At 37.1% G+C, this 27,710-nt stretch overlaps 1 protein-coding gene across 1 annotated transcript in view; it reads right to left on the bottom strand.

Moving 5' to 3' along the window:
* LOC147826841 (putative olfactory receptor 2B3) overlaps positions 1–24,861 on the bottom strand; it is a 52,414-nt gene extending 27,553 nt beyond the window's left edge. Inside the window, exons 1-3 of the mRNA XM_087216982.1 lie at positions 24,786–24,861; positions 24,453–24,542; positions 23,985–24,098 (exon numbers count right to left, since the gene is read on the bottom strand). Coding sequence (XP_087073108.1) covers positions 23,985–24,098; positions 24,453–24,542; positions 24,786–24,861 — 280 coding nt within the window. The remainder of the gene's footprint in view (positions 1–23,984; positions 24,099–24,452; positions 24,543–24,785) is intronic.
* Positions 24,862–27,710: the final 2,849 nt, after the last annotated feature.

Below are 27,710 nucleotides of genomic sequence, written 5' to 3'. Positions count from 1 at the left end.
AAAATGTTTATGAATTCTGTGTAGGGAAGAACTACCTTGGATACAAAAGATATGATGTATAAAAGAAAAAAATTGATAAATGAGATTCCATCAAAATTTAGAACTTTAAATGACATCATTAAAATGAAAAGTAGTCCTTAAACAAACCATGTTTACAATGCATATAATCCATGACCAGAATATATAAAGAATTCTTAGAGCTCATTAATAGACAACCCAATTAAAAAGTAGAAAAAGAAGATGATAAATAGCCAGTAAAGCACAAGGAAATGTGTACAACTCTAGCATCAGAAAAATACTAATCAGTACAATAACAAGACTGAATTATGCACTCATTAGGGAGATGAGGTCAAAAGTTTTAAAAGCCTTGTCATGAATTTTTCTTTTTGTTGGATTCTCCACCTTTGCATTTAATTTGTCATGCCCAATAGATTCATTCTGCTAGGGTTCCTGGGGTTGTGATCCTAATTGTCTTTTCCTAGGGTATTGTCTGAAAGTTTTGGAGTGCCGGTTTGATAGTCATGAAGTTCCTGAGGTGCTCTTTATCATGAAAGTATCTTATTTTTCTATCAATTTTGAAAGATAATTTTGCAGGGTGCATCAATCTGGGTTGGAGGCTGTTTTCCCTTAGGGCTTGAAATACATCACTCTAAGCTCTTCTTGCCTTGAGTATTTGCACTGAGAAGTCTGATGTGATTCTGATGGGCTTTCCTTTGTATGTAATTTGTTTTTTTTTCTCTCACTGCTTGTAGAATTTTATTCTTCTGTTAAATTTCTGGAATCCTAACTATTATGTGCCTATGTGTAGAATTGTTTTGATCAAGGCTAGCTTGAGTCCTATATGGCTAACTTATCTGTATGTAAAGTTCTTTCCCCCCCCTTGGGAAGTTTTCTGCCATTACTTCTGTGAAGAGTTTTTTTATGTCATCTGTACTCTCTCCTCTTTCTTCATTGACTCCACTCAGACTAATGTTGTTCTTCTTCGCATCATCTAGCAGTTGCTGGATTGATTTCTCATGTTCCCTTACAATTTTAAAGCAATTTTTATTTTCTTGGTCACTAATTGCAATCTTATCTTCTATATATGAAATTCTATCCTCACATTGGTTCATTCTGCTGTGCAGACTTTTGATGGATTTTTTAATCTCCTGGAAATCTGTTTGCATCTGTTTTATGGATTCCATTTGTTTCCTATGTTGTGATTCCGTCCTGTCCCTCAGATCCACTATTTTTTATCTGTGTCCTCTCTGGATTTATTAATCATGTCTTGCACCATGAGCACAAGCTTTGCTGTTATATGAGTAAATATTTCTGATTTCATTTTTCCCATATCCTCTTTTGTTGCCAGTTCAGAGAGTCCAGGTAATTGAGTATCAGATTGTTCCATCTTGTTTCCTTTGTGATTGCTGTAGTTGATCCAGAAGTCTGCTTTTGAGGCTTGTTTACATGTCTTCTCATTTCCACAGGTGGGGGGGTGCTTCTGCCACCTGCGTGGTTCACCTTCTCTGTCCTAGGAGCTTGGGATGGCGTCAGGGAAGCTTCCTTCCAGGTGCTGGGACTGGCTCAGCTTTTCTGCCCTAGGAGCATGGGTTGGCGAAGGGGGAGATTCCTTCCAGGTGCTGGGACTGGCTCACCTTCTCTGCCCTAGGAACTTGGGATGGTGGCAGGGGAGGATCCTTCCAGGTGCTGGGACCAGCTCACCTTCGCTCCCCTAGGACCTTGGGATGGTGGCAGGGGAGCTTCCTTCCAGGTGCTGGGACTGGCTCACCTTCTCCACCCTAGGAGCTTGGCATGGCAGCAGGGGAGCTTTCTTCCTTTTGCTGGGACCAGCTCAGCTTCCTAATTTAAATTCTTAAGTCAGTGTGATGGTTTTGGTTCCTTAAGATCTTTGTGTGCTTGAAGAATAGACAGATTGTTTCAGATTCTAGAGTTCATTTTAGGCAAGTACTTCTAAACTGCTCTCCAAAGACCTTTGTTTCATATTTGGTTCAGGTTAAAAGAAGAAATCATAATGATGGATTATTACCTTGAAATAGAACATCAGTCAATGTAAATTCAATATTTTCTTGACCTGGAGTTAAAAGGATAACAAAGAAATCTCTAAGCAGATGAAATTTATGTTTCATTTCATGCAAATCAAATCAGAAATATTCTTTAAATTTGCAAACAATATTGAGGTGTTGGGCATTGTAATGATGGGCAATTTTTAACAATAATTGCATTTTAAAGATATTTAATAATGTTAATTCTACACATATATTATTATATATCACTCATGTAATAATTTCTGGAGAATTAGTATTCACATTCTGTTGAACACATTTTAAATTTTGAGCTAAATAATTTCAAAATACTACTGAGAAAGTGAAGGAGATTTAGAAAGAGTAATCTTTGAAATATCTCTGCTCCACTGGACCACACTGATTGTGAAAAATAGAAATGAATGTAACAATTATTATATGTAATAAGAAGAGATGGAGTATGGGAAGGATATTTTTATGGCCCATATCTCTTATGTTGATGAAGGAAAGTAAAAAATAGGTATAAGTGTGGTTTGCAGAAGCAACTTACCAGATGTTAACAGTATCAACTTTATCAGGTAATGCTAATTTTGATATTCACTTCTTGTGCACAAAAGATTTTCTCATTTACAGAAATGAAGCAAACAGAAGTAACCACATGTTATTCAGAAAAACAATTCATATAAAATATTCTGTAAATAACTGGAAAGCCAGATGAATGTGTGATTAAGCATATCATTATTATGCACGGAAAGAAAATAATTATAAATTTTTCTATAATGTGAAAGTACACATACAGTATTAACATATATATAGATGCTAATAGTCTATATATCATATTTCTTGTGTTTTTAACAATGAAAATAAAATAATATTGAGGTTAGATTTCTATATAACTAACTTTAGCACTGAAAGATAATTTCTAACGAAATTATTATGCTTTGCAATGCTTCAAACAAGCTTAGGTAAGTAAGTTATATTTACAATAATGACTATAGAATGAGGAGATGTTAGCAAAACCTTTGAAAGGAAGTAGAGGGAAGGGCAGGTGAGAAAATTGACACCTAAATATATATTAGAATCCATGCATAGCAGAAGGTTGCATTTCAGAGGAGTACTTCAAGAAGTTTTTTGTTTGTTTGTTTCACGTGAAAACATGCAAACAAGAAAGCACAAGATAGGGACAGTCTACACATTGCCAACAGGAAAGGAGTATTTCTATGACCTGAATCAAATGTCATAAATGATTATAGAAAGAGGGAAAGAAAGTGCTCACATCCCCACCCACCCACCCCCACACCCCTCTTGAAAGCACCAGAAGGGGGAGACTGGTGTCATGTGACCAGCTTTGTGTCATTCTCAGACAATGCATGTAGAAAATAACAAGATATCTGTCAGCAGTTTGGCAATGGAAAGAGAAATATGGACATTCCCTGGATTTCAGGATACTTTATTTTATCTGTTTATTCTATCCTGGTTTTCTAGTTAGGAGAAATGCTGTAGTTTTAGTAGGTGCTCTGCAATCTGCTTTTTGCATTATCAGCTCATTTTAACCTCGAATTCTACAGAGACCATGGCAGGAGGGCATACATGGACAACCTCACCATCTTCATAGAATTCCTCCTCATGGATATCACAGACTTGTGGGAGTTCCAGGTTTTGCAAAGTGTGCTGTTCTTAGTGATTTATCTGGGAGCACTAACAAGAAATCTTGTGACGGCCACTGTCATCATGAAATATACACTTCAGCACTCTCCTATGTACTTTATTATAAGAAATTTGTCCCTCCTAGACTTTTTTTAGTTATTCTTCCCAAAGTAATAGTGAATTGCATGATTGGTAGTACATCCATCTCCCTGACAGGTGCTGCACAGATTTTCTTCTATATTCTTTTTGCAACTGTGGAATTTGCCTTCCTAGTGGTCATGTCCTATGACCACTACATGACATTTGCCACCCTCTGCCCTACAGGCTCATCATCACCCCAAGTCTGTGCTCCCAGGCTGTAGCTGGCACCTGGGCCTCTGGTCTGGTCTACTCTGTTATCCACATGGGTGCTCTGTTCAGGCTTCCCTTCACCAAGACCAATGTGATCCAGCAATATTTCTGTGACATTCCTCAAATCCTGAGGATACCATAATCAGATGTCCAGCTTTCTGAATTTTTAATCACTTCTATAAGCATTTGGCTTGTGTGACTATGTTTTTCCTTTATGTTTATGTCATATGTTAATATACGTATTTCTTTATGTTTGTGTCATATGTTAAGATAGTTTTAAATGTGGTTAGAATGTATTCTGTGGAAGTGCAGAACAAAGAAGTATCCACCTGTACCCTATAGTTGGACATTCTTCTGTTTTTTGGCATTTCAGGAGCAATATCTGTCTTAGGTCCCATTGCAAAGAAACCATCCCTTAAGAATCTTCTGTTTGCCATGGTCTACAGCATGATGCCCCCATTAATGAACTCCATTATCTGCTTTCTCTGCAACAGGGAGATCAATGCTGCTCTGCAAAGGATGTTCAACAGGCATTCTCAGCTCACAGACAAGGGTTTTATTTTTTTGAACAAAACGTAAGTATCAATGTATCAGCTGAAACTGATTTAATTTATTTGCCGCATTTTCCTACATTAGAATCTACACCTGTGAATTATCTATTTCAGTTGTCTTTATATATTTTCTTGACTGTTGTGGTGAAGCACTTATTTGCCTTGCTAGGTATTTTTGTATATCTAGTATATTTTATACATATTTCCTGAAACACTAGTTATCTAGCCAACATTGACATATTTTTTGACAATATTTGGCATCACTTTGAGCTAAGAACAAAGTCAGGCTGCATAGGAAAAAGAACAAGCATTACGTGTTCCACCTTAACAGATGCCTGTGCTGTTGAGAGAATCTCAGGTGCTGGATCTGACCATGCTGGAGATATATACTGAGTGATCCTGTGAGAAGACCCTGCTGTCTGCACTGTGCTCTTTTCACTTGCTCTTCCTCTCAGGCTGGGATAAGTGACAGCATGATTAGCTAAGTGGACAACTCAGGCCTGAGAACACAATGGGGCAATCAACACTGACAACCTCACCAGCCCCATCTGCATCATCCTCCAAAATGCTTTTGATACATTCAATTTAAATTAGATGGGATTTCAAAAATTCATTTCAAAACATTGAAGTTTGGAAGCTTTTGGGTTCTCCCTTTGCTCTGCATGAAAAGATGAAGCTATGTCAATCCTCTCAATCCTTGTGTATAATGAAGAACAAGAATCAGAGTGCAACACAGAGACAGATAAAACAATGACTGTTATTGAGATTTACCTGGACAGCAGCAGATACTACTTCCATGTAAGTTAAATTTTTGTCAGAAAGCAATTTGTACAGATGGATTTACTCATAATGCAAAGCATTTTATTTTTCTGACTCTGTAGAGCTGAATCTGCATCATCATGGTTCAAATACAGAACCAAATCATAAATACTTCACCTGTTTCATCTAGAAGCCCTATCTAGGAAAACCTCAGCATTGAGGTGCTGGTGCCCATTTAGCCCCAGTCCAGCACTAGAACAACAAGTGCATCAGGTTACCTGCATATCCATACTTATTGGTCTTCATAGAAGCAATGGGTATTTGGCACCATGGACTTCCTGTCATCCAGAGCTCACTTTCTGGTGAAGGTTTGGACATGGCTCACCCTCCTCTGATGCCCAAGATACCTCAACTTTCAATGTTTCATCCCCGAGGAGGCTACATTTGTTCTTCTGCAGCTTTATTTGGGTATAGGTGACAGTTAAAATTGTATGTATGTAAGTTGCAAATCTTGATGTGATTTCTGTATGCATAGATATATTTGTCCCAGCCAAGTTAACTAACATACCCACATTTCTTTCCAAAGTATGTCTGATTCTATGTCATTTGCATAGCTGTTTTCAAGGGAAAAATCACTCTCTACTTCATATTTAAATGCACTCTTGTAAAGGCAGGATGTTACCAATTCTGAATCTTCAAATGTTGGAATATAAATATTTTTGCCCTAATAATTTTTGTTTAAATTTGTATTCAGATTTTCTGTCCACCTGTATTTTCCTCCAGATTTTTGAAAGAATAAGTAGAGTGACTATTAATTTCCAGGTTCAAATTTTAAAATTACATCACTTTTGTTCTTTCTTTGCCTTTCTACCTAGAAAATATTATTTTTATTAATAGCTCCATAAAATCCCATATTAGCATTTCTTTTTGTGCATTTTGTGCTAATGTATTGTCAAGAGTTAGACTGTTTCAATCATGAAACTTAAGTATTGTTTCTAGGAAATTTTTTACTTCTACAATTATTTCTTTTAAATAATTTAATGTATTTAATCGTTCATTGACAAATAATCATATCTTATTCTGGGATGTAATGTGATTGATTTTATAAGTTTTACAAAATAGAATATTCAATTGAAGCAAATTAAAAACTCTTTCATTCAATATTCTTACAGTTTTGGATGTGAAACACTTAAAATTTCCTTTTTTCAGCAGATGAATTATATCCAATGGATTATTATTAGAGTCAATATACTGTGCAGCTGGTCACTCTTATGGCTCACATCTAGATGTCTTCCCAAACTTATGCACTCATAGGTAGGGATTTTCCAGGGTGGCTGGATCTAGGGTGTGTGATGCTGGGATCACATTGTGTGATGCTAAAATTAAGGGTGCATGATCACTAAATTGGTCCATTGATAGTTAAAGCATGGTTCTGTGTGTGGATAATAGGGAGGCCCACCCTGGGTGCTGATGACAACATATAGTTGGAGTCTAGAATATTATGGTTGGAAAGGCCAAGTAGAAGCTATCAGAGTTGTCTCTATCTGGGAATGTAGAAATACAAAAAAGTCATATTGGGTGGAGAGGTTGTGGGATTAGTGTGAAAAAAAGTACTTGAAAGATGCAGGGGTGGTAGTTTTCACCACATCCTCATTTAACTGTCCTATTTGACCTGTGTAGAAGACAGATGATCTGACATGATGGTGGGTTACCATAATATTAATCAAGGGGTGATTTAAACTACAGCTGCTATACCAGATGTGGTTTCATTAGTTGAGGAGTTTACCACATTTCTTAGTACTTGATATGCAGCCATTAATTTCTCAAATGCCTTTTTCTCCACACTCGTCCACAAGGCCCACCAAAATCAACTTTAATTCTTCTGGCAAGGCCAACAATACACCTTCACTAACATACCTCAAAGGTATATACACTCTGTAGACCTGTGTCACACTTAGTTCACAGGGAGCTTGATCATCTTTTTCTTTCACAAGGTATCAAACTGGTCTATTGCAGGGGTGACATTAAGCAGATTGCACAGAATGAGTAAGAATAAAGGCCACTCTGAAGTGAAACATGCGCATGTAAGACAATGGGAAATAAAGCCCCCTAAAACTCAAGTGAAACATGAATGAGGTGCTCCATAGCTGACCCTTCTAGTCCTGAGCTTCCTTCTTGGACTGAGCAGCAACTGGACTCTCCAGCTTTCCAGCATGAATTCAGGTACAGAGGACTTCCATCCCTCATCCTGTAAGCCTATCTTATGAATCCCTGTGCATGTTATACATATATTTTCTGTTGATTCTGTCCTGAGAGAAGCCTAACCAATACAGGAAGCAAGCCTCAAAAGATGATACAAGAAGAAAAATAATTAAATGTAAAAAAGGAAAGCATGAAAAAAGAATAAAATCATTAAAATATAGTAAACTTGAATGTGAGAGAAAGCAAAATAAAATACAAGCTATCTCATTTGAAGGAATAATCATCTGTGTCAAAACAATAAAAAATACAAAATGGCTCATGTGTAAAGTGGCCTGAGAAGTAATTAGCTGTCACATTTACTTAAATAAACTTCCTTGAAAGGACAGGTGAGAATCCTGACAGGAGAGGGTGTGAGAGCAGATGGGAGGAGAAGAGTTAAACAGCAGAGTTGGTGAAGGATGTGATTAGAGAAGGAGCAGAGACACTGTCTCAGGTCAGGAGGGAGAGGGTGCTTGTCAGCATTTAAGCTGACAGCTTTGCTTGTTCCTGTAGAAACTCCATCTGTCTTCATATTCCTCAGATCCTCTCTACACAGATCAATGGGAAAAATGAAGAGAAAGCAAAAGCAAAGCTTTTAGAAGGCAAGATAGTAGAAGTTCTTGCATAGGAAAGAATTATGCAAACAGGACATGAAATTCTCTAATATAAAGGGAAATATTGGTAATTAATTTTATACAAAACAAACTGCATAGATATTTCAGAAACTAACAGATCAAATAAAACACTAGAAAAAAATTCCTTCATATGTATTAAAATAATCTTATTCATCAACAAAATCAGGTATGTGATGTGAAAAGGGCAATAGGCTTCATAGGCTCTTCGCCAAAGAGAAACTATAAATGACGGGAAGATCAAAAAAAAGCTCATTAATTCCAATAGAAATCACAAGAATACATATTTTAATCTTTTTAGCAGAAGTAGGTATTAAATGGATTTACAAATATTAGAAATCCAAAACACTAAATTTTGTTTAAATGTGAAGCTTCATTGTTGGAAGGACTCTACAGTGGTATAGCAATTTTGAAGTATAAAATCTATTGTATTTTAATGTTCAGATCCATTTTGGTTCATAAATTCTACCCTTAAGCATAGGCCCTACATTTTGCATTTAAGAGTATGGACAAAGGTACAGAATCATTCACAACAGTCCTAGGCTGGAAACAGCATACATACATAAGACCCACCAAATGGATATGTCAGTTCTAGTACATGCATCCAGTGGAATCCCTCTAACTAAGGAAAATGTACAAACTACTTCTATACAAGATAGTGTGATAGGTATTAGAAATTAATATTTAGCTAAAGAAGAAAATACCAAAAGATTTTTTCTAAATACTTTGTTACATTGTTTCATTTTTTAGTACATGCTTGCAGTACACAGTGATTACATTCATCAAGGGAATTTAACCTGTACATAACACATCTTAATTCTGTTTTGGTTCCTTTTTGCTCCCCTCCTACCAATATTTCTTCCCTTCCCCATTTACAAAATCTCCAGCTCCATTTTTTTTCATTTAATTCTGTTTTTCTTTAAAACCCTTTTCCCTTCCTTCCCTCCCCCAAACCCATTTCTTGTTACCATTTGCATTTTAATAATGTCTTCTGAATATCTATCCTCCAGCACAGGAAAAGGCATCAAGTACAAGGCAAGTCCATTTTAAAAGCTGAAAATAGGAAAAAATAAACTATGCTGTAAAATATACATAAAAGTTAAACTATGAAAAAAGACAGGAGACCAGTCTGCAGTGGCTCCCAAGGTGCCTTTCCATCCATTAGGCCTGGATGGGGGTGGCAATGTGCTCTGGGTCTGGTCAGATCCTGGCAGAGCCCTGTGTGGTGCTGATCTCTAGAGGCCAGGGTACAGGAACCATCAGTGCTTCATTGCAGGGGGCTGCATGGACCCCTGGTCTGTGCCTCAGCTTCCCTCTGATCCAGGGGCACAAAATAGAAGGGGATGGTGTCTGGGATATTGGGGGTGATAACTGGTGTTGCATGTTAGAAAAAGTAGTACCTTTTCCTCATCCAGACTGCTTCATGAAAGAAAGACGGATCCAAAAAAGCATAACAAATCCATTGATGTAATTTTCACGGTAGTGGAGGCTTCAGAAATAAGATTGCAAAGATCCAGGGAAAAATGTGTTTTGCTGATTGTCACACAGGACTCTGATTGGAAGATACTGGGGTGTAATCTCATGCTAATGACTTCAGGATGGTAACTGGGCAAGGCTGTGTCCTTTCTGGCCTCTTTGTGAAGTCTCTGTCCTTTGGTAACAGGGCAGAACCCTTCTAGAATGAGGGTCTTAGGACCTCCTTTCAGAGGGATGGTAGAGAAATCTTGCATGACACCTCTCAGGGAGGAAGGAGCAAGAAGGTAAGAGGGTGCTCTTTCTGCTTCTGTAGTTTTCTCAATTTCTTTCAGCTTAAAATATTCAGGAAAAATATTCAGGACACCAAGGTCCCGTATTCTGGGGTGTCATATTCTGAGCCCTGAGAGTTGGATTGAAAAACTTTCACATTTATGTACACAGTCATAATAGACTAACATAGTTGAAGCAGTTAAATGACATAATCAACCCTATGAAACAAAAGTGTCCTTATCAGTAAGTGTCTGCACAGCCATAGCAGTCCAGCTATCACTGGGTTGGCCTGTGATGGGGGAGACTGGGGAGGTGGAAAGGGGACTAGGAATGGAGGGAGATGGGGAGAAATTGGAAGTAAAAGTATGAAGATGGGATATGTACAGGAACCGAATCCCAATGGAGAATGTATCCCTAATAAAATAAATACAAAGAGAGGAGATGGAGACCTCAAATGAACCCACCCATGGAAGAGCTTCCTGTCACAGAAGTGTTTCTGAATGTGACAAAAAGAGGCATGGGCAGATGTGTTAGGTAGAAGAAAACAAGCCCACACTGAGAAGGCAGAGTGGGTGCTCGCAGAGTGAGCTGCAGGCCAAACTGGGGTACTTGTTTTCTCAGGGATGTTGGTGACTTAGGATATGTTTTCCTAGTGACTGTCATGATGCCCATTACTGGGCTGGTTCAGAATGGAAATTGTTTGCATGTGTTTGAAATTTTACATAGTGTGTATATAACACTGTATCTGGGGGGGAGGTGGAAATCAGTGGAATTTGTGAACCTGTAATATTAGAGGAAGAGCACAGAACCAATTTATAGGAGAACAGTACAGCCCCAGTTTGTAAACTTACTGGAACTTACAGACCTTAGTAGTTTTTTTTTCTTTTTTGAGTCATGAGTATCCTGGATGAAAAAATAGGCATGGTTACCTTGGGTTAATTTATGTCTTGAAGCTGCTGTTTTCTTGGAGTACAATTGAAACATTACCACTGTTTCCTCTACTTGTCTTCTATCCTAACTCACAGCTGATAGGCTTGTGTGAAGGATTTCAGTTTTTGTCCCTTTAGTATGATATTGATTGTTGTTTCTTCATAGATTCCTTTTATCAGGTTTAGATAGAGATTATCTATTCCAATATTCTGTAGGGTTTTTTGCCATCAAAAGAATTTATTTTCTGGGAAAATCAGGCAGCTGCAAATCTTAAGTTTCCTCTGCTCTTCTGCCACAGACAGAAGTCCAGGGAAGCGCTTGCATGCCCACATGAAAACTGTCTCCCTGCAGTCCAGAGAGGCAGGCATGTGTCTGCCAGTTCCCCCTGCTAGCAGGGCTGGGCAGTCAGGATGAAGTTCCCAAGTGGAAGTGGTGAAGGCTGGGGCACTCAGCCTCTGGACAAGTTCTTCCCAGGTTGACAGTACATCGAAATTTGTTTCACCCTGTACCTCTTCAGTGCCAATTAGTTTGAGGCCGAGAAGCCAAGTAGTTGCTAGAAGAGTGCACCAGCAGCTCCTTATTGGGGAAAAGGAGGATGCCCCTTCTCTTCCCTGTTTCCCAGGGGATGGAAGCACTTGAGTGTCCATGGCAACTGCTGGTTATTTTGCTACAATTCAGTATGGTACCCATTCAGCTCAAGGCACAGGCAGAGGAGGCTGTTCTCATTTCATTCAGCCAAGAAATATTTCTGGGAGATGACATGTCTCTAGGGTTTTTATCATGAATGCATGCTGGATTTTGTCGAACATTTTTTTCTGCATCTATTGAGATTTTGTTGAACATTTTTTCTGCATCTATTGAGATGATCATATGGTTTTTATCCTTGGCTCTATTAATATAGTGTATTACATTTATTGATTTCCATATGTTGAACCATCTCTGCATCCCTGGGATGAATCCCACTTCATCTGAGTGTATGATATTCTTGATGACCTTCTGCATTCTGTTTGTGAGTATCTTATTAAGGATTTTTACATCTATATAAGTTAGTGAGATTGGTCTATAGTTCTATTTTTCAGTTGGATCTTTCTCTGCATTTTGGGATCAAGGTGATGCTTGCTTCCGGGAATGAATTTGGGAGTATTGCTTCCTTTTCAATTGCCTTGAAGAGTTTCAACAGTAGTGAAAATTGTTCTTCTTTAAAGGCCTTGTAGAATTCAGCAGTGAAGCTGTCAGAGGCCAGGGTTTTCTTTATTCCATTGATTTCTGTTCTGATCTTCATAATTTCCTACCTTGTTTGAGCTTTGGGTTTGTCCCACTCTTCTTTTTCTAGAAGATTGAGGTCCACCATCAGGTTGTTTATTTGAGCTCATTCTGTTTTCCTAATATGAGTATTCACTGATATTAATGTCCCTTTTAAGACTGATTTCATTCTGTCCCATAGATTCCAGTATGTTGTATTGACATTGTAATTTAATTGTAGAAACTGTCTGACTTCTTCTTTAATTTTGTATAGGACCCATTGGTTATTCAGAAGTGTGTTGTTAATTTTCCATGTATTTATGAAATTCTTGTGGTTTCTATTGCTATTCATGTCCAATTTCATGGCATAATGGTCTGATAAAATACAGGGGAAAACTTCAATTCCTTTGCACTTACTTAAACATATTGTATGAGGAAGTATGTGGTCTAATTTGTAGAATGACATGTGTGCAGCAGAAAATAATGCATATTCTGATTTTGTAGGGTGGAACACTTTAAACATCTTGTCAGCTCATTTGTTCAAGTGTTCAATTGAGTTCTAGTATTTTGCTGTTTTTTTTCTGTGTAGTTGATCTATTTGTGACAGTGGGGTATTGAGGTCCTCACTACTATTAGTGCTTATTTGATTTTTCATGTCCCTTAGTGTTTAATTTATATGGTTAGGTAGACTTGTATTTAGTGCCTATATACTTATAAATGTCATCTTTTTCTCTTCAATTTTTTTTCTGTTACATGGATATAGTGTCCTTCTTTGTTTCTCTTAATCCATGTTTGTTTGAAATCCATTTGATCTGCAAATAGGATAGCTACTCCTGAGTTTTTTTGTTCCTGTTGCATGCGTTATTGTTTTCCACCCTTTAACTTTCACTCAATAAGCTTCTTTATTCATTAGAAGTGTTTCTAATATGCAGCATATTGTTGGATCTTGCTTCTTGATTCATTGTACCAGTCTTTTTTATAGGTAAATTGAGATCGTTAACATTGATGGTTATAACTGATATGTATTGAATTATCTTTGTCATGACTATTTCTTTTCATTGGATTCTCCTCCTTTGCATTTAATTTCTTGTCATGCGTGATGGATTCATTATGCTGGGCTTCTTAGGGTTGTGATTCTCATTGTCTTTTTGCAGGATATTGTTTAAAATTTTATGCAGTCCTGATTTGGTATTCATGAAGTTCCTCGGGTGTTTTTGGTCATGACTTATCTTATTTCTCCATCAATTTTGAAAAATACTTTTGCAGGGTACATTAATCTGGGTTGGAGGCTGGTTTCTTTTAGGGCCTGAAATACTTCATCCAGGCTTTTCTTGCCTTACGAGTTTGTGTTGAGAAGTCAGCTGTGATTCTGATGGGCTTTCCATTGTATGTGATTTGTTTCTTTTCTCTGCTTGTAGAATTTTCTTCTTGTGTTGGTTTTCTTGAATGTTAAATATTATATTTCTAGGTGTAGATATTTTTGATCATGGCTACTTGGAGCCCTATATACCTCACTTATCTGTATGTCAAGATGTTTTCCCTTACTTGCAAAATTTTCTGCCATTACTTCTGTGGACAGTTTTTTTATGTCATTTGCACTCTCTCCAGTTTCTTCATTGACTCTAATTAATCTTATGTTATTCTACTTTGCTTCATCTATCAGCTGTTGAATTGATTTCTCATGGTACCTTATTATTTTTTAAATTAATTTTATTTGTACATTTTAGGTATACAATATAATAACATTCATCATTGTAAATTTGTACATTTACTTAATCTATCTTGGTACTTATTTTTTTCTCTATCCCTCTGCCCTCCTTTCAACCACACCACTCCTCCCTATTTACAAAGACTTTATTTCCATTTCTTAATTTTCTCATATTAATCCCATTCCCTTCTTTTCTTTTCCCTACCTTTCACACTTCCCCTTTCCCTTTCCTCTTTTCTTCCTATTTCACCTTATTTATTTTAATTTTTAGTCCTTATTTACACTTTCAATTTCTCACACTAGAGAAACTCTTCACTGTTTACACATGTGTGATCCATTTATTTCACTGGTCCCTTAATATTTTTAAGATCTTTTTTTTCCTGGTTACTAATTGCATTCCTCTCTTCTATATCTGATATTCTCTCCTCACGTTGGGACATTCTGACATTTCAGAGGAGTTTTTAATCTCCTGGAAATTTGTTTGCCTCTCTTTTATGGATTCCAGTTATATCCTGTGTTGGGATTTCATCATGCTCCTCAGCTCTTCTATTATTTTTTTGAGTGTCTGCTCTAGATTTATTAATCATGCCCTGCACTTTGGACACAATCTCTGTTATCTGAGAAATTATTTCTGATTTCATTTTTTCCAGATTCCCTTTTGTTGCCAGTTTAGGGAGTGCATTTTTTTGAGTATCAGATTGTTCTGTCTTGTTCCCATTTCAGGTTGCCTTAGGTCATCTCAAGTCTGGTTTTGAGCCTTTTTCCATGTCTTCTCATTTCAATAGATGCCACCTGCTGTTCATTTGTTGAGGTGAGTTTTTGCTCTTCCAGTGGTCTTCAATTTGCAGAGAAAAGACCTCTGAGTGGTTGCTGTGAATTGGTGGTCTTCTGTATCCCTTGCTGCACTGTTGTCCAGGCCAGATTCTGGCTGGAGAATGTGCACACTTGGGATGGTATCTGGGTATGCCTCTGGCTGGGGCTTGCTTTCTGGTGTAGTTGTTCTCTGGGAGGTATTTTGGCAGGGGGCTGTGCACCCCAGGCACTGGTGTCTGAGTGGGCTTCTGGCTGGGGTCTGCTCATACTTACCAATGGCATCAGGGCAGGCCTCTAGCTGTATTTATGCACCTGTGCAGCTCTTTTTCAGGTGGGCCTTTGGCTGGGCCTTTAGGTCCAAGCTGTGGTGTCAAGGCAGGGCCCTGCCTGGGACCTGGTCACAACTGTGCCACTCTGGTCCCTGAATAGTTCTTGCTGGAATCTGAGAGCACCTATCAATGATATTGGAACAGGTCGCTGACTGTTGCTTGTGAGCTTATGCAGCTCTTTTCCAGGTGGGTCTTTTGCTGGGCCTGTGGTCCCAGCTGCTGAGTTCTGGGCAAGACCAAGAGAGTTCTTGAGAAGTAGTTTAAAATTGTGACATTTTTCTATTAATTTTATTGATACATTTAAGGTATACAATAGGCTGACATTCATTATTGGGAATGTGTTCCTTCACATAATATATATTGGTTCTTAATTTTTCCCCGTTCTCCTGCCTTCCCTTCAACCCCTCCTTCCCTCCCTATTTATGAAAACTTTATTTCAATTTTCTCATATTTATTCCTTTTCCATCTTTCCTTTCCCCTACCACCTACCCTTCCCATTAGACCTTTTCTTTCTATTTCACTATCTATTATACATTTGATCATTACTATTTTACATTAAGTTTATTGGTATATTTTAGGTATACAATACAGTTACATTCATCACTAGGATCTTGTACTGTTACATGATGATTCTTGGTTCTTATTTTTCCCCATTCCCCTGTCCTCCCTTCACCCCCTCCACTCTTCACTATTTACAAAAACTTTCTTTTCATTTATTTCCTTTTCTCATATTTTTTCTTTTCCCTTCTTTCCTTTCTCCTACCCCTCCCACTTCCCCTATTCCATTAGACATTTTCTTCCTATTCCACAATATCAATTATACATTTTGATCCTTATTTACATTTTTAGTTTTTCAGAGCAGAGAAATTATTCAGTATTTACACATGTGTATCCTATTTATTTCACTTAAGAGTATGGCCTCAATGTGCATCCACTTAGCTATAAATATCTCTAGTTTCTCATTCTTTATGGCTGAGTAGTACTCTATTTTATTTTAAAAACACATCTTCTTTATCCAGTCTTTAGTTGATGGACACTTGGGCTGTTTCCAATTTTAGCTCTTACAAACTGTGCTGCTATAAACATGTTTGACCATTTATCACTGTGGTATGATTCTTTAAATTCTTTTGGGAAGATACCCAGCAGAGGAACAGCTGAGTCACGTGGGACTTCTACTCCTAGTTGTTTGAGTTATCTCCATATCGATTTCCATAATGTTTTCAGCAGTCTGCACTCCCACCAACAATGAAGAAGGGTTCATTCTCTCCACAACCCCACCAGCATTTGTTATTGGGTGACTTTTTGATAGCAGCCATTCTTTCTTTTGTTAAGTGGAATCTCAGCATTTTTTCATCTGCATCTCTTGAAAGACCAGTGACATTGAACATTTTTTCATATGTTTATTCACTGCTTTTACTTCTTTGTCTGAGAAATGTCTGCTCATTTCAGATGCCCATTTTTGAGTTGGGTCTTTATATTTGGGTGGTATGATTTAAGTTTGTTATATCTTCTAGATAGCAGACCTTTGAGGAACAGATGATAATTTTTCCCACATTGTAGGTTGTCTCTTAGCTCTGTTGCTTGTTTCTCTTGCAGTGCAGAAGGTTTGTAAAAAGATGAGATCCAAGTTGTTCTTTCTTTGTACTAGTTCCAATGCTGCTGAGGATTTGTTCATAAAGTATGTTTCTATACCAATGTCTTCAAGAGTTTTACCTAACTTATCTACCAGCAAGTTTAGATCTTTAGTCCACTTGGATTTTAGTTTATTACATGGTGAAAGATAAGGTTCTAGTTTTAATCTTTGGCAAGTTGAAATCCAGTTTTTCCAACACCATTTATTAAAGAGATGTGACATTTAATAACAAAGAAACATTAAAAATGTTTCACACATCACTGGAGATTCAATAAATTTTCAACTTCATATCTGATTATGAAAGTAATTTACTTATACTATAGTAAATCCATTTGGCATTTCATACTGCAATATGCTGTATTTCAGGAGACTGGCTTTGCTCTTTGTGTTGATATGTTCCAGAGAACAAATACATGTTGCAGAAATTCATGCTCCATCATAGAAATTAAAAAATTTAATTCAGAGTTTGAAATATTTATCAATAAGCCTCAGTTCCATATCTTTGATTATTCTTTAAATAATTACAAGTTGTGGTGAGTTAGTATGGAATAAATGAAGAATACCACATATATGAAAGTACAGTCAAAATGACCCTTCCTCTTCCTATCAATGCAAAACAGGGAGTGTGTGTGCGTGTTCAAACAAACCCATACAGTGCAACAGAATGAATGAAGATTTTTTCATGGGAATACATTTGCCATCTACAAGGTCAGAAAACAATCACATTTTCAAAAGAATAAAAGTTTCACCCTTCTCACTAAATTAGTGTTAGCTTTGTGATACAATGCATTTTCCAAAGCAAATCTATCTCTGGGATTATATAACAGGATTGCTTATATTTGTTAAATAAAGTATTGTTTGAAAAGACTTGGTGTTACTTGTTTAAATGTTCTGTAGAGTTGTGGCTTGAACCTACATGGTCTTTGGCTTTTGTTTGACTGGATACTTTGTATTGTTGATTTGATCTCTTTCCTCATTATTTGTCTGTTCAGGTCTTTTATTTCCTCCTCATCTGAATCTCTGTGGACTGTATGTTTGTAGGAATATGTCCATTTTTTTCTAGCTTATCCAACCTGTTCGAGTATAATTGTCCATGTTACTATGTTTGTTTTTGTATTTCTGTTCTATCAGTGCCAATATCTTCTCTTTCACTTTTGACTTTATCCATGTCACTTTTTTCCTTCTTTGAAAATTGTTTTGGATGAGAGTTTGATGAATTTTATGATTTAAAAAAAAATCAGTTCTTGTATTCTTATTTCTATTTCCTTCATGTTCTCTATTTTACTTATTTATAGTTTATCCTGCTTATTTATTATACCTTCTACTTTGGGGCTCAGTTCATTTCATCTTTCTAGCTGAGGTGTATATTAATTTGTTTGAGAGGGGTTTTTTTTGGATATCGATGTTAGTAATTCTAATATAGACTGCCATTCCTGCAACTTCTATTTTATGTGGCATATTTCTATTTCCACTGATTTATTGATATTTTAAAATTTCTCTTTTCATATCTTCCTTGATGTTTTGGGTATTCAGGAACATATATTTTAACTTCCCACTATTTGTGGGTATCCAAAATTCCTCCTGTTTTTGATTTGTGGTTTGATTCTATTATATCAAGAAAAGATACCATATATGATTTCAGTATTCCAAAATTTGTGAATATTCTTGAGGAGTAAATTATGATGCTCTTTGAGAATCTTCCATGAAGAATTGAGACCAATATATGCAGTGTCTGTTCCAAGGAACTAAGGCAAGGAGTTGGAGAAAGAGTCGATGGGTAGAACAAAGTCCTGAGGAAACTGAGATAAGCCCTGATAAAGTGGGATCACATGGGAAGGAACCTCACTAAAGTCTTCCCCAGACACAGAGGCCTAGCTAAAAATGATATCTACAGGGTTTCATTTTTATGTGGCCAACAACACAGCCTACTGAAGCCTGCATAGAAAGCCCTGAGTTTGGGCACCTCCACTGCTGCCTGTGCTGAGCTCCCTCAGCTGGCAAGGACTTTGCTTTGTTTTCTCTAAGAAGCTACCTTGGTGCATCCCCACTGCTGCTCTCCTATCATTACTTCCATAGTTTTGTTTTAATGTACAGAACTCTTTGAGGTTGCCTTGTCAGGCTTGTCTAGAGTCATCTCACTGAGCTTTGATGAGCTTGCGATGTATTTATCTCTTCTTCATTTCTAAAGGAGAGAATTTCACTGTAAAATATTCATGATGGAGATTCTTTTCCCCTTCAGCACTTTGAAGCAGTAACCCCACTCTCTCTGGGCTTGAAAAGTATGTAATCAAAAATCTGCTCAGCTATTGGGAGGTTTTTCACCTATACAGCTTTGTTCTCTCTTGGCAGGCTTCAAGCATCTCTCTCTCTCTCTCTCTCTCTCTCTCTCTCTCTCTCTCTCTCTCTCTCTCTCTCTCTCTCTCTCTCGGTTTGGTAATGTTTGGTGTTTTGGTGTTTCCTGAATCTTTATGTCTGTATCCCTCTCATGATTTGGAAACGTTTTTCCCTGGAAAAATAAAAGACAGTTTCCGTATCCACCATGACTCTGGGATTGGGCTAAGGCACACATCATAAATCCAACCCTGACCCCAAGAGAAAGCAAGAAGAATGGGGCAGATGTATCCATGGAAAAGTTCTGAATCTCCATTAAATTTCTAGGAGAGGGTCTATTGGAGGAATATTCTGCCAAAACCTTAAATAGAGGACTTCTTCAAATAAGAGAGCAGCTCAAGGCTCCAAGCAACATGAGGAATCAAGAGAGGATATAAAATCAAAATAAACAAAACTGAGCTCCTATAGCTGACCTGGAACAAAGAGAGATCTGTGAATTTCCTGTGGAAAAATCACAAAAAAAGAACAAAGCAAAAAACAGACAGAAGCTCACTGAATTACAAAACAAAACAAATTTTCAACCAAACAAATGAAAGAAACACACATATGAACAAGATAGGGTTTTCTACTGAACCTGTAGAAAAACAAAATAAATCTTAAAAACTAAAAATATATTTAAATAATTTGTTTACAATTATAGAGACAAAGATGATCCAGTGTTTCTGACATTCCAGGTGGAGAACCAGTTATATCAATGAATAATTTAGTCTACTTATGAATGCCTGTTTGGAGGAGATCCAAGGAGTTTCAGTCTAAGTCCAAGGCCATAAGCCTGGAGCTCCCACATCTTAGGGCAGAAGCAAATGGATGTCTAATCTCACAGAGAAACCACTCCTTTTCCCCCTGGTTTTGTTTATCCCAGACCATGCTGTGTTCAAAGACACTGGTCCACTAGTGAGGGGAATGTTCTTTACCTATTCTACTGTTTCAAGAACTCATATTTTCCAGAAATTCCCTCACAGAACTTCAGTAAAAAGTGTTTTACTTGATATCTTGGCCTTCATGAGTCCAATATAGTTGATGCATAAAATTCACATGAGATTAATGCTTGCCACCTTTATGTCAATACTTTTTTGATGTGTTGAAACTGGCACATCTTCAGTGTTGTGACCTGTACATGTAATATAAATGTATAACTTTCCCTACCTAGTCTTAATAATAAAATAAACATGATATTTCAAAGTTGTGAAGTTGTCAATAGAAAAGCTAATGTAGTATGGAGCTCTTAATGTATCATCTGCATAAATAACACACACCTAACTGAAACTCATGTAAATTGGTAGGAAATAAGTAAAATATATTTGCACTTGAAAGATGTTCTCTGAATATGGCAAACTTTTGGTTTTGTTTTTTCTTGCCAATGATACAAAGGTGAAGCAGAGAAAAACCTGTGCAAACATTTAATTCTGGGACTAATGAAATAACTTCAGAAGATAAAAATAAAATTCTGCCCCCTCTATCCTTTCATGCAACAGTGAGACTACAGATGCTGGGACTGTTAGGGAACATGTTGTGTCCCAATGCTGATGAAGTGTATCACAAGAAAGTCCAGGATTCTGGAAATAAGACAAAAAAAATTACCAATTGCCAGTTATAGGGTAACATGGTTACCTTCTGCCTCCCTCCTAGTGATGACTGGAAATTAACATCACTAATGAGCAAGAGTAAACTCTGTAACTAATATATGTATAAAAATCACTCCAAACAATGAAGGAAACAGCTCTCTATACAAGTACATAAACAACATAAGCACAGTTTTCTCAAAGCAAAACAATGTATGAACATGTGTTAGTTAACGGTGGTGTCAGACTAGATGAGACATTCCCAGTTGATAATATCTGCACAGATCTGGATGTGTCTGGATGTAAATTACTGAAGAGAGAGACCCCTGCCTGGGTGTAGGTTTTGTAGCCTCAATGGAATGACAAGGTAAAGAAGAGGGAATTTTACCTTTTGCTCCTTAGGAGGAGCTCCAGTCCTGGCCATCACCTTTGGATGTCCCTCTCCAGCTTCCACTGGAGATTCTTCTCCCTTCTAGTGGGTTCTGAGCATGAAATCGCCCAGGAGACTGCAGTGAGCTCAAGGCATTTGTATCTGACTGGATCCTCCAATGCTCCAGGGCACTGAAGGCCTTTTTGTATCCTTCCACCTGTGACTGTGCAGGTGGCACTCTAAGCCTACATTGTGACTTCTTTATACTATGATTAAAACTGTTCCTTGTGAACTGTAACTCAAATGCAAGCTTTATTTGTTGGGGAAAGAGTAATTTTGTTTCAAAAGTAGAATGAATTTTTTTCAAAATAAGAAGGAAACTTTTAGGTCAAATGGGTATAAAAAGAATGTGGAGCTGTGGAAATCAGTATGGAGATACCTCAAAGAACTAGGACTGGAAGTCCCATTTGATCCAGCTATTACCCTGCTGAGTATCTTCCTCAAAGAATTAAAAGAATCATACCACAGTGATATATGTGCACCCATGTAATAGCTAAAACTTGGAAACAGCCCAAATGCCCATCAACTGGAGACTGAGACTGGATAAGGAAAATGTGTTTTTTAAATAAAATGGAGTACTACTCAGCCATAAAAAATGTGAAATTAGAGACATTTATTGCTAAATGGATGCACATTGAGTCGATACTCAAGTGAAAGAAATAGGACACACATCTGTAAATACTGAGTAGTTCCTCTACTGTGAGAAACTGAAAGTGTAAATAAGGACTAAAAGGTATAATAGATAATGTGAAATAGGAAGAAAAGGGGCAAAGGGGAAGCAGAAGTGGGAGGGTAGGGGAAAAAAAGAAGGGAATGGAATTAATATGAGAAAAATCAAAAAAGGAAACAAAGTCTTTGTAAATAGGGTGGAATGGAGGGATTGAAGGGAGGGCAGGGGAAGGGGGAAAAATAAGAACCAAGAGAGATTATTTAAAGGTGCAAATTTCCAATGATGAATGTCATTATATTGTATAGCTAAAATGCACCAATAAAAGGATATAAAGTTTTAAAAAAAAGTATGTGGAGGATTTTTTGGAATATGAGTCTTATGAAAAGAATTTTAGACATGGTTGAGCTAAGTATAGAATGAAGTATTTTTATATTCTGAAATTTGAGCATTAATATAAATATCTCAATATGAAATATGAATATTTTTGGACCATTGGTGTGGTGCCAATGGAAAACTTTTAACGGGGTCTCCTTACTTTTTAGATAATTGACTTATGCCACAGTGACTCTAGGCTTTAGCAAGATATTTTCCTTTGTTTCTTATCATCTCTTTATGAAGTTTCTGGTCACATACAAAATCTGAGTCTTCTCAGATAAAAGATTCAAGGTTTTTCTATAATTGTATAACTTTGTGAATTTTCCTTTGAAGTCTTTACATTATCAGTGGTTAAGGAAATGAATTCTGATCACAGAAATATTTTGTTATTTACCTTAATTTTTCTTAATGCTTATTTGTAGTACACAGTAATCACATTACTTGTGGGGAGATGGCACATGTGCACTACACATCTTAAATCTTTTTTCATACCCTTCTCTTCTTCTCCCCTCCAACACCTATTGGGCCTCTTCATATTTCCAAAAGATTTATCCACCTTTTTATTCTTATTTATTCTTTATTTTGCTTTATATTTATTTCTGGGTTTCTTTCATAAGAGATAGTATGCAGTATTTAAGCTGTGCATCTGATTTATTTCACTTAACATTATGATCTCATGGTGCACCCATTTTCCTACCAATGACTGCGGTTTATGCATCATATGGCAGAGTAGTTGAGGTATTTCAGGGATCAGAGGAGGGTGAGCCCAATCCAGACCTTCACCAGGATGTGAGCTCTGGAAGGTAGAATGTCCATGGTGCCAAAGAGCACTTGTATGAGGAGTACTGAGTAAAGGGACACAGGAAGCCCAATGTGCCTGATGTTCCAGTGCTGGACTGGGGCTAAATAGGCTGCAGCACCTTGATACTGAGGTTTTACAAAACAGGGCTTCTTGATGAAAAACAGAAAATTGGATTCAGTTCTGAAATGAAATATCACCCATTTTTGTGTGAGCCCCAGTGTTCCAGGCTCAAGTGTTGGAATTAGAAAAATAAAACTCTTGGTTTTGGGTGAATCCATCTGTATGTTCTATTGATGAACAAAGTGCACCACACAGAACAAGAATTATCTGCTAATCTCCAAGGAGGTTCCAATTGAAGTTTTCATTTCATTTGTCTCCATGCTCCACTCTGAGGTTTATTGTTCCTATACACAAAGTTTGAATGCATCAACCATGGCCTGTGTCTTTTCATCCAGAGAAGACAAAGAACACATAAACTTCTAAATTATAAATTGTTGAAGGTCAGTTGTTTTTTGTCCTAATTTTAATTGAGTGAACCAAACGGTTTTAGCAGATGCAGCAGAATTTGGCTGGTCATGATCTCAGTCTCCAGAGGCCTGAGTTATTCAACTGTCTAAACACCTTGTCACATATCCTAGCCTGAGTGGAAGACCAAGTGCAAAGAGCACAGTGCAGACAGCAGGGTCTTCTCTCAGGATCACTGAGTAAGCTACTCGAGGTTGGTCAGATCCAGCACCTGTGGTACTCTCAACAACACAGGCATCTGTTAAAGTGGAACACATAAAGCATACCCTGTTCCCAATGGTGCCTGTCTTTCTTCTTAATGTATTCCAAATATTTTCAGAACATTTTGTCAATATATGCCAGACTTTTAGTGTTTCAGGAAAGGGATATTAAATAGACAAAGTACTGAGCAAGTAAATTGGGACATAGATTTTTACTTTACCATAACAAACGTATACAGAGTTACATACAGACAACAAAAATAAAGAGTCATCTAAAATACACAATCCACAAGTGTAGATCACAATTTAAGAAATTACATCATTAATGAATAAAACTGCATTCCAATGATAGATGAGATTTTTGTTTTGGTCAAGAAAACCTAGAAAATCTGTTGAACATTCTTCCCAGAGCAGCATTGATCTCACTGTTTCGTAGACAGTAGATGATGGGGTTCACGAATGGGGGCACCATGGTGTAGAACATGGCAGTCAGCAGATTTTTAAGGGATGGTTTCTTTGCAATGGGACCTAAGATTGCCACTGACCAAGCAATGAAAAACAAAAAGAGAATGGATAACTGTGGTGTACATGTGGACATGGCTTTGTTACGGGCTTCCAGGGAATGCATCTTGAGTACAGTGGTAAAAATATTAATGTATGATGTAAATATAAAGGCTATACATGCTAAGGCAAAACAAGTACATACAACAACCAATAAAAATTCAGAATACTGGACATCTGGTGATGATATCATCAGAATTTGAGGAATATCACAGAAATATTGCTGTATCACATTGGTCTTTGTGAAGGGAAGCCTGAACAGAGAGCCTGTGTGGATAGTAGAGTAGACCAGACCAGAGCCCCAGGAGAGAGCTGTAGCCTGGGAGCACAGACTTGGGGTGATGATGATCCCATAATGCAGAGGGTGGCAAATGGCCACATAGCGGTCATAGGACATGACCACCAGGAAGGCAAATTCCACAGCTGTAAAAAAGACATAGAGGAAAATCTGTGCAGCACACTCTTTCAAGGATATGGTCCTTCTGCCTGTCATAGATTTATCTATGACTTTGGGAAGGATAACTGAGATGCTGCTGAAGTCTAGAAGGGACACATTGCTTATAAAAAAGTACATGGGAGAGTGCAGATGTGTGTCTGTCATGATGACAGTGACAGTCACAAGATTCCCTGTTAGTGCTCCCAGATAAATCACTAAGAACAGCACACCTTGCAGAACCTGGAGCTCCCAGGAGCTTGTGACATCCATGAGGAAGAATTCTGTGAAGATGGTGAGGTTGTCCATATCTTCCTACCTGCCGTGGTCTCTGCAGAGTCAGAGGTTAAAGTGAGCAGAGTATTCTATGAGCAGAATGCTGAAACCCCATTAGACCTACAGTGTGGCTTCTAATCAGGAACTCAGAAGAGAACAAGTAGGCCATAAGGAGACAATAAAGAGACAATATGTAGATAAAATAGATTAACTTGAAATGTAGTGAATGTACATATTTCCTTTTTGATTTTCTTTCCCCAAACTGCTGACATTGTTTTAGATTCTAAGCTCATATGATGAGAGAATTAAGCAAAACAGGGTTTAAAATAAAATCAACTTCCAGCAATCTTTCATTTTTTCAGTATTTTCAAAATGACTTTTTAAATTTTACCTGGTCTCTTAATATTTTTCACATTTGCTTCAGTTTTGTGTATGTATCCCACATCTACTCTATGAGAGCTTCTCTGTCAGCTCTGGGTTTGGAAATTTCTCATCTGCTTTTCATTCCCTAGGACCTAGGGTGGAAATGACTGTGATGTGGCCCTTCTGTGGCTGATGCTTTCATCAATTTTCCTAGACAGATCTAATGAATGGACCTGAGCTTCCTTTGACAATGACTTTGATCTAAAGAACACCGGGCCAGTCACACCACACATTTCTCTCACTTCAGATGCTATTCAAGACCAATTTTTGAGCCCTTTATTTTTCTCTCTGCACTATCATCTATGCAAGGAGTGATGTCATTCTTGATGTAAAAATTCTATTTTCCTATTGGAAATATATTTCCTATTTCATTCTGATACCTCCTTGTCTTCCTATTTTATCAAAAAATCCTGTTTGAAAAACTCCTCCAAGATGCAACCTTCTACTAGACATGGATTTGAATATTTAATGAGGTGAAAACTTTCTGTCCAGACCTCCACTATGCTTGATTTCAGATCTTTCTAAAATCTCTCTATTCAAAATTTAATTTAACCTTAATTCATTTACCTCTGCTTGTTTTGAAGCATTATAATATTTTAAAAAGTCGGCTTAGTAATTTTCTTTTCAGTATTTAACTTAATCATACTTAGAGATCTAGTCTTCATATTATTTTATTTTCATTGGTAAAAAGAGAATTGAAATATTATATTATTTAATATATTTTCATTGACTTTGGTAATGCTTTGTAGGTAATTATTTTGCCATTATAAGAACATTTGCTATGTTCCAGTCTTTTATGTGCATAATAGTAATGATTTGCTTACAGTCCTACATTGATATGGCTTTTGAGAATTTTAGAAAAATATTTTATTGCAATTGTTTTGACTTACATGTGGTTTATTCTCATAGGTGTATTTGTTATACAAAGAAAAATTTGGGGGCACATAATGTCACTATTAAAACTAACTTAATTGATTAAGCTGCTTCTGCTGACATGGTGTGAATCACAGATGCAAATCACACTATGGCAATTTAATTTCTTTTGTTAAAATGACAGATAGTGGTTATCAAAACTCTTGGTCTCATTCTCCATATCTTCTTATTACATGTCCTTCCTTTATGTGCAAATTCTCAAGTTTCCCTGAGCTGAATTCACCTTACATTTCCATTCTGCACAGTGCATCCTGATCCTGTGCAGAAGAGGAAATCCAGATTGCTCCGTTTTTATTTTCTCAGCAATGTGAAGGAATTATTTGGCCACAGCTTTAAAATGTGAACGACAGTGGGTGAGACCATTGGTTTGCAATAATTTATTAAAGGGGTGAAATGTCACATTTAATCTAAAGAATAAGCATTATCATTTTAGTACTGCACAAATTTGAGATATCATCATATTGAGCATAATATTGACAAAACTCTCAACCTTTTTTCTTTTGCTAATTTAAAACTGTATTTAAACACTATGGTTTGATTTCCACGAAATGCTCTCATAAATTTCATTTGCTTATAGATTTGTTCATTTGTTCATTACCCTTTTAAACCCACCTCAAGTCATTATTAAGTTAGCATGGACTGGTGCTCTCTTCCATGATAAGCTTCAGTCACTATAATGCCCATCTTTTGACTTGAGTCTTAAATGAAACACAGCTCCTCTGAGACCTTTTGAAAAACCAATTCTTCCAAATAAAGTATAGAATCTGGAGCAATCTATTTTATAGTACACATACATCATACATGGGTGAAATAGTAACATTAGCTTAAGATTTTGAACTATTTCATAGGTGCTTGTATGTGTCTTATACATTACTAATGTTAACAGAAATACAGATAGTGACATATAGAAAATTACCTGAGCAGTGGAGTAATGAGTGTAACCTCACTAACATGAATGTTGCTTGTGTTCAGTGTTAAGAGACTTAATGGGATCTTTGCTCCTGCTTCTTTCTTCAGTGAGTAAATGCAAACTCACTTCTCAGTGATACTCTCAGTATGGACCATGCAGGCAACCCTGCTTCTGAAATATACCTGAGCCTGTTGAGTCTTCACCAAAGACCTGTTAGGGTCACAATTCTGGTGAGCTCTGGGGACCTGGTGATCCCATGTGTCCTCCAGCCTCTAATTGGTGAGCATTCTTCACCACACCATAGAGACTAATTAAATTTCAAATAGAGCCTTAAGAAATAGTTTATGTGTGTGACCCTTAATAAAGAGGAAGCATTCAGATATGATTTGTGTTTTACAGGATATTCAGTGAATTTTCCAGTTCACAAATTATTATAAAATTTACTTACTTACATTATAGTAAATCCCTGAAATGTTGAACTTGCAGTCAGTGTAGTGTGACTGGAAGAGTGATGCCACTCTGTGGGTTGAAGTTTTACAAAGAACTAATACTTGATGTTACAGAATTATGCATGACACATACAAAGGGCTAGAAATGCTAAACCCAGTGTGAGATA

Source organism: Heterocephalus glaber, unplaced genomic scaffold (genome assembly GCF_053883595.1).
Source record: "Heterocephalus glaber isolate CG9 unplaced genomic scaffold, H.glaber_assembly_v1.0 deba00001461, whole genome shotgun sequence".
Classification (NCBI taxonomy): domain Eukaryota; kingdom Metazoa; phylum Chordata; class Mammalia; order Rodentia; family Bathyergidae; genus Heterocephalus; species Heterocephalus glaber.
This window is presented reverse-complemented; position numbering and strand designations above follow the sequence as displayed.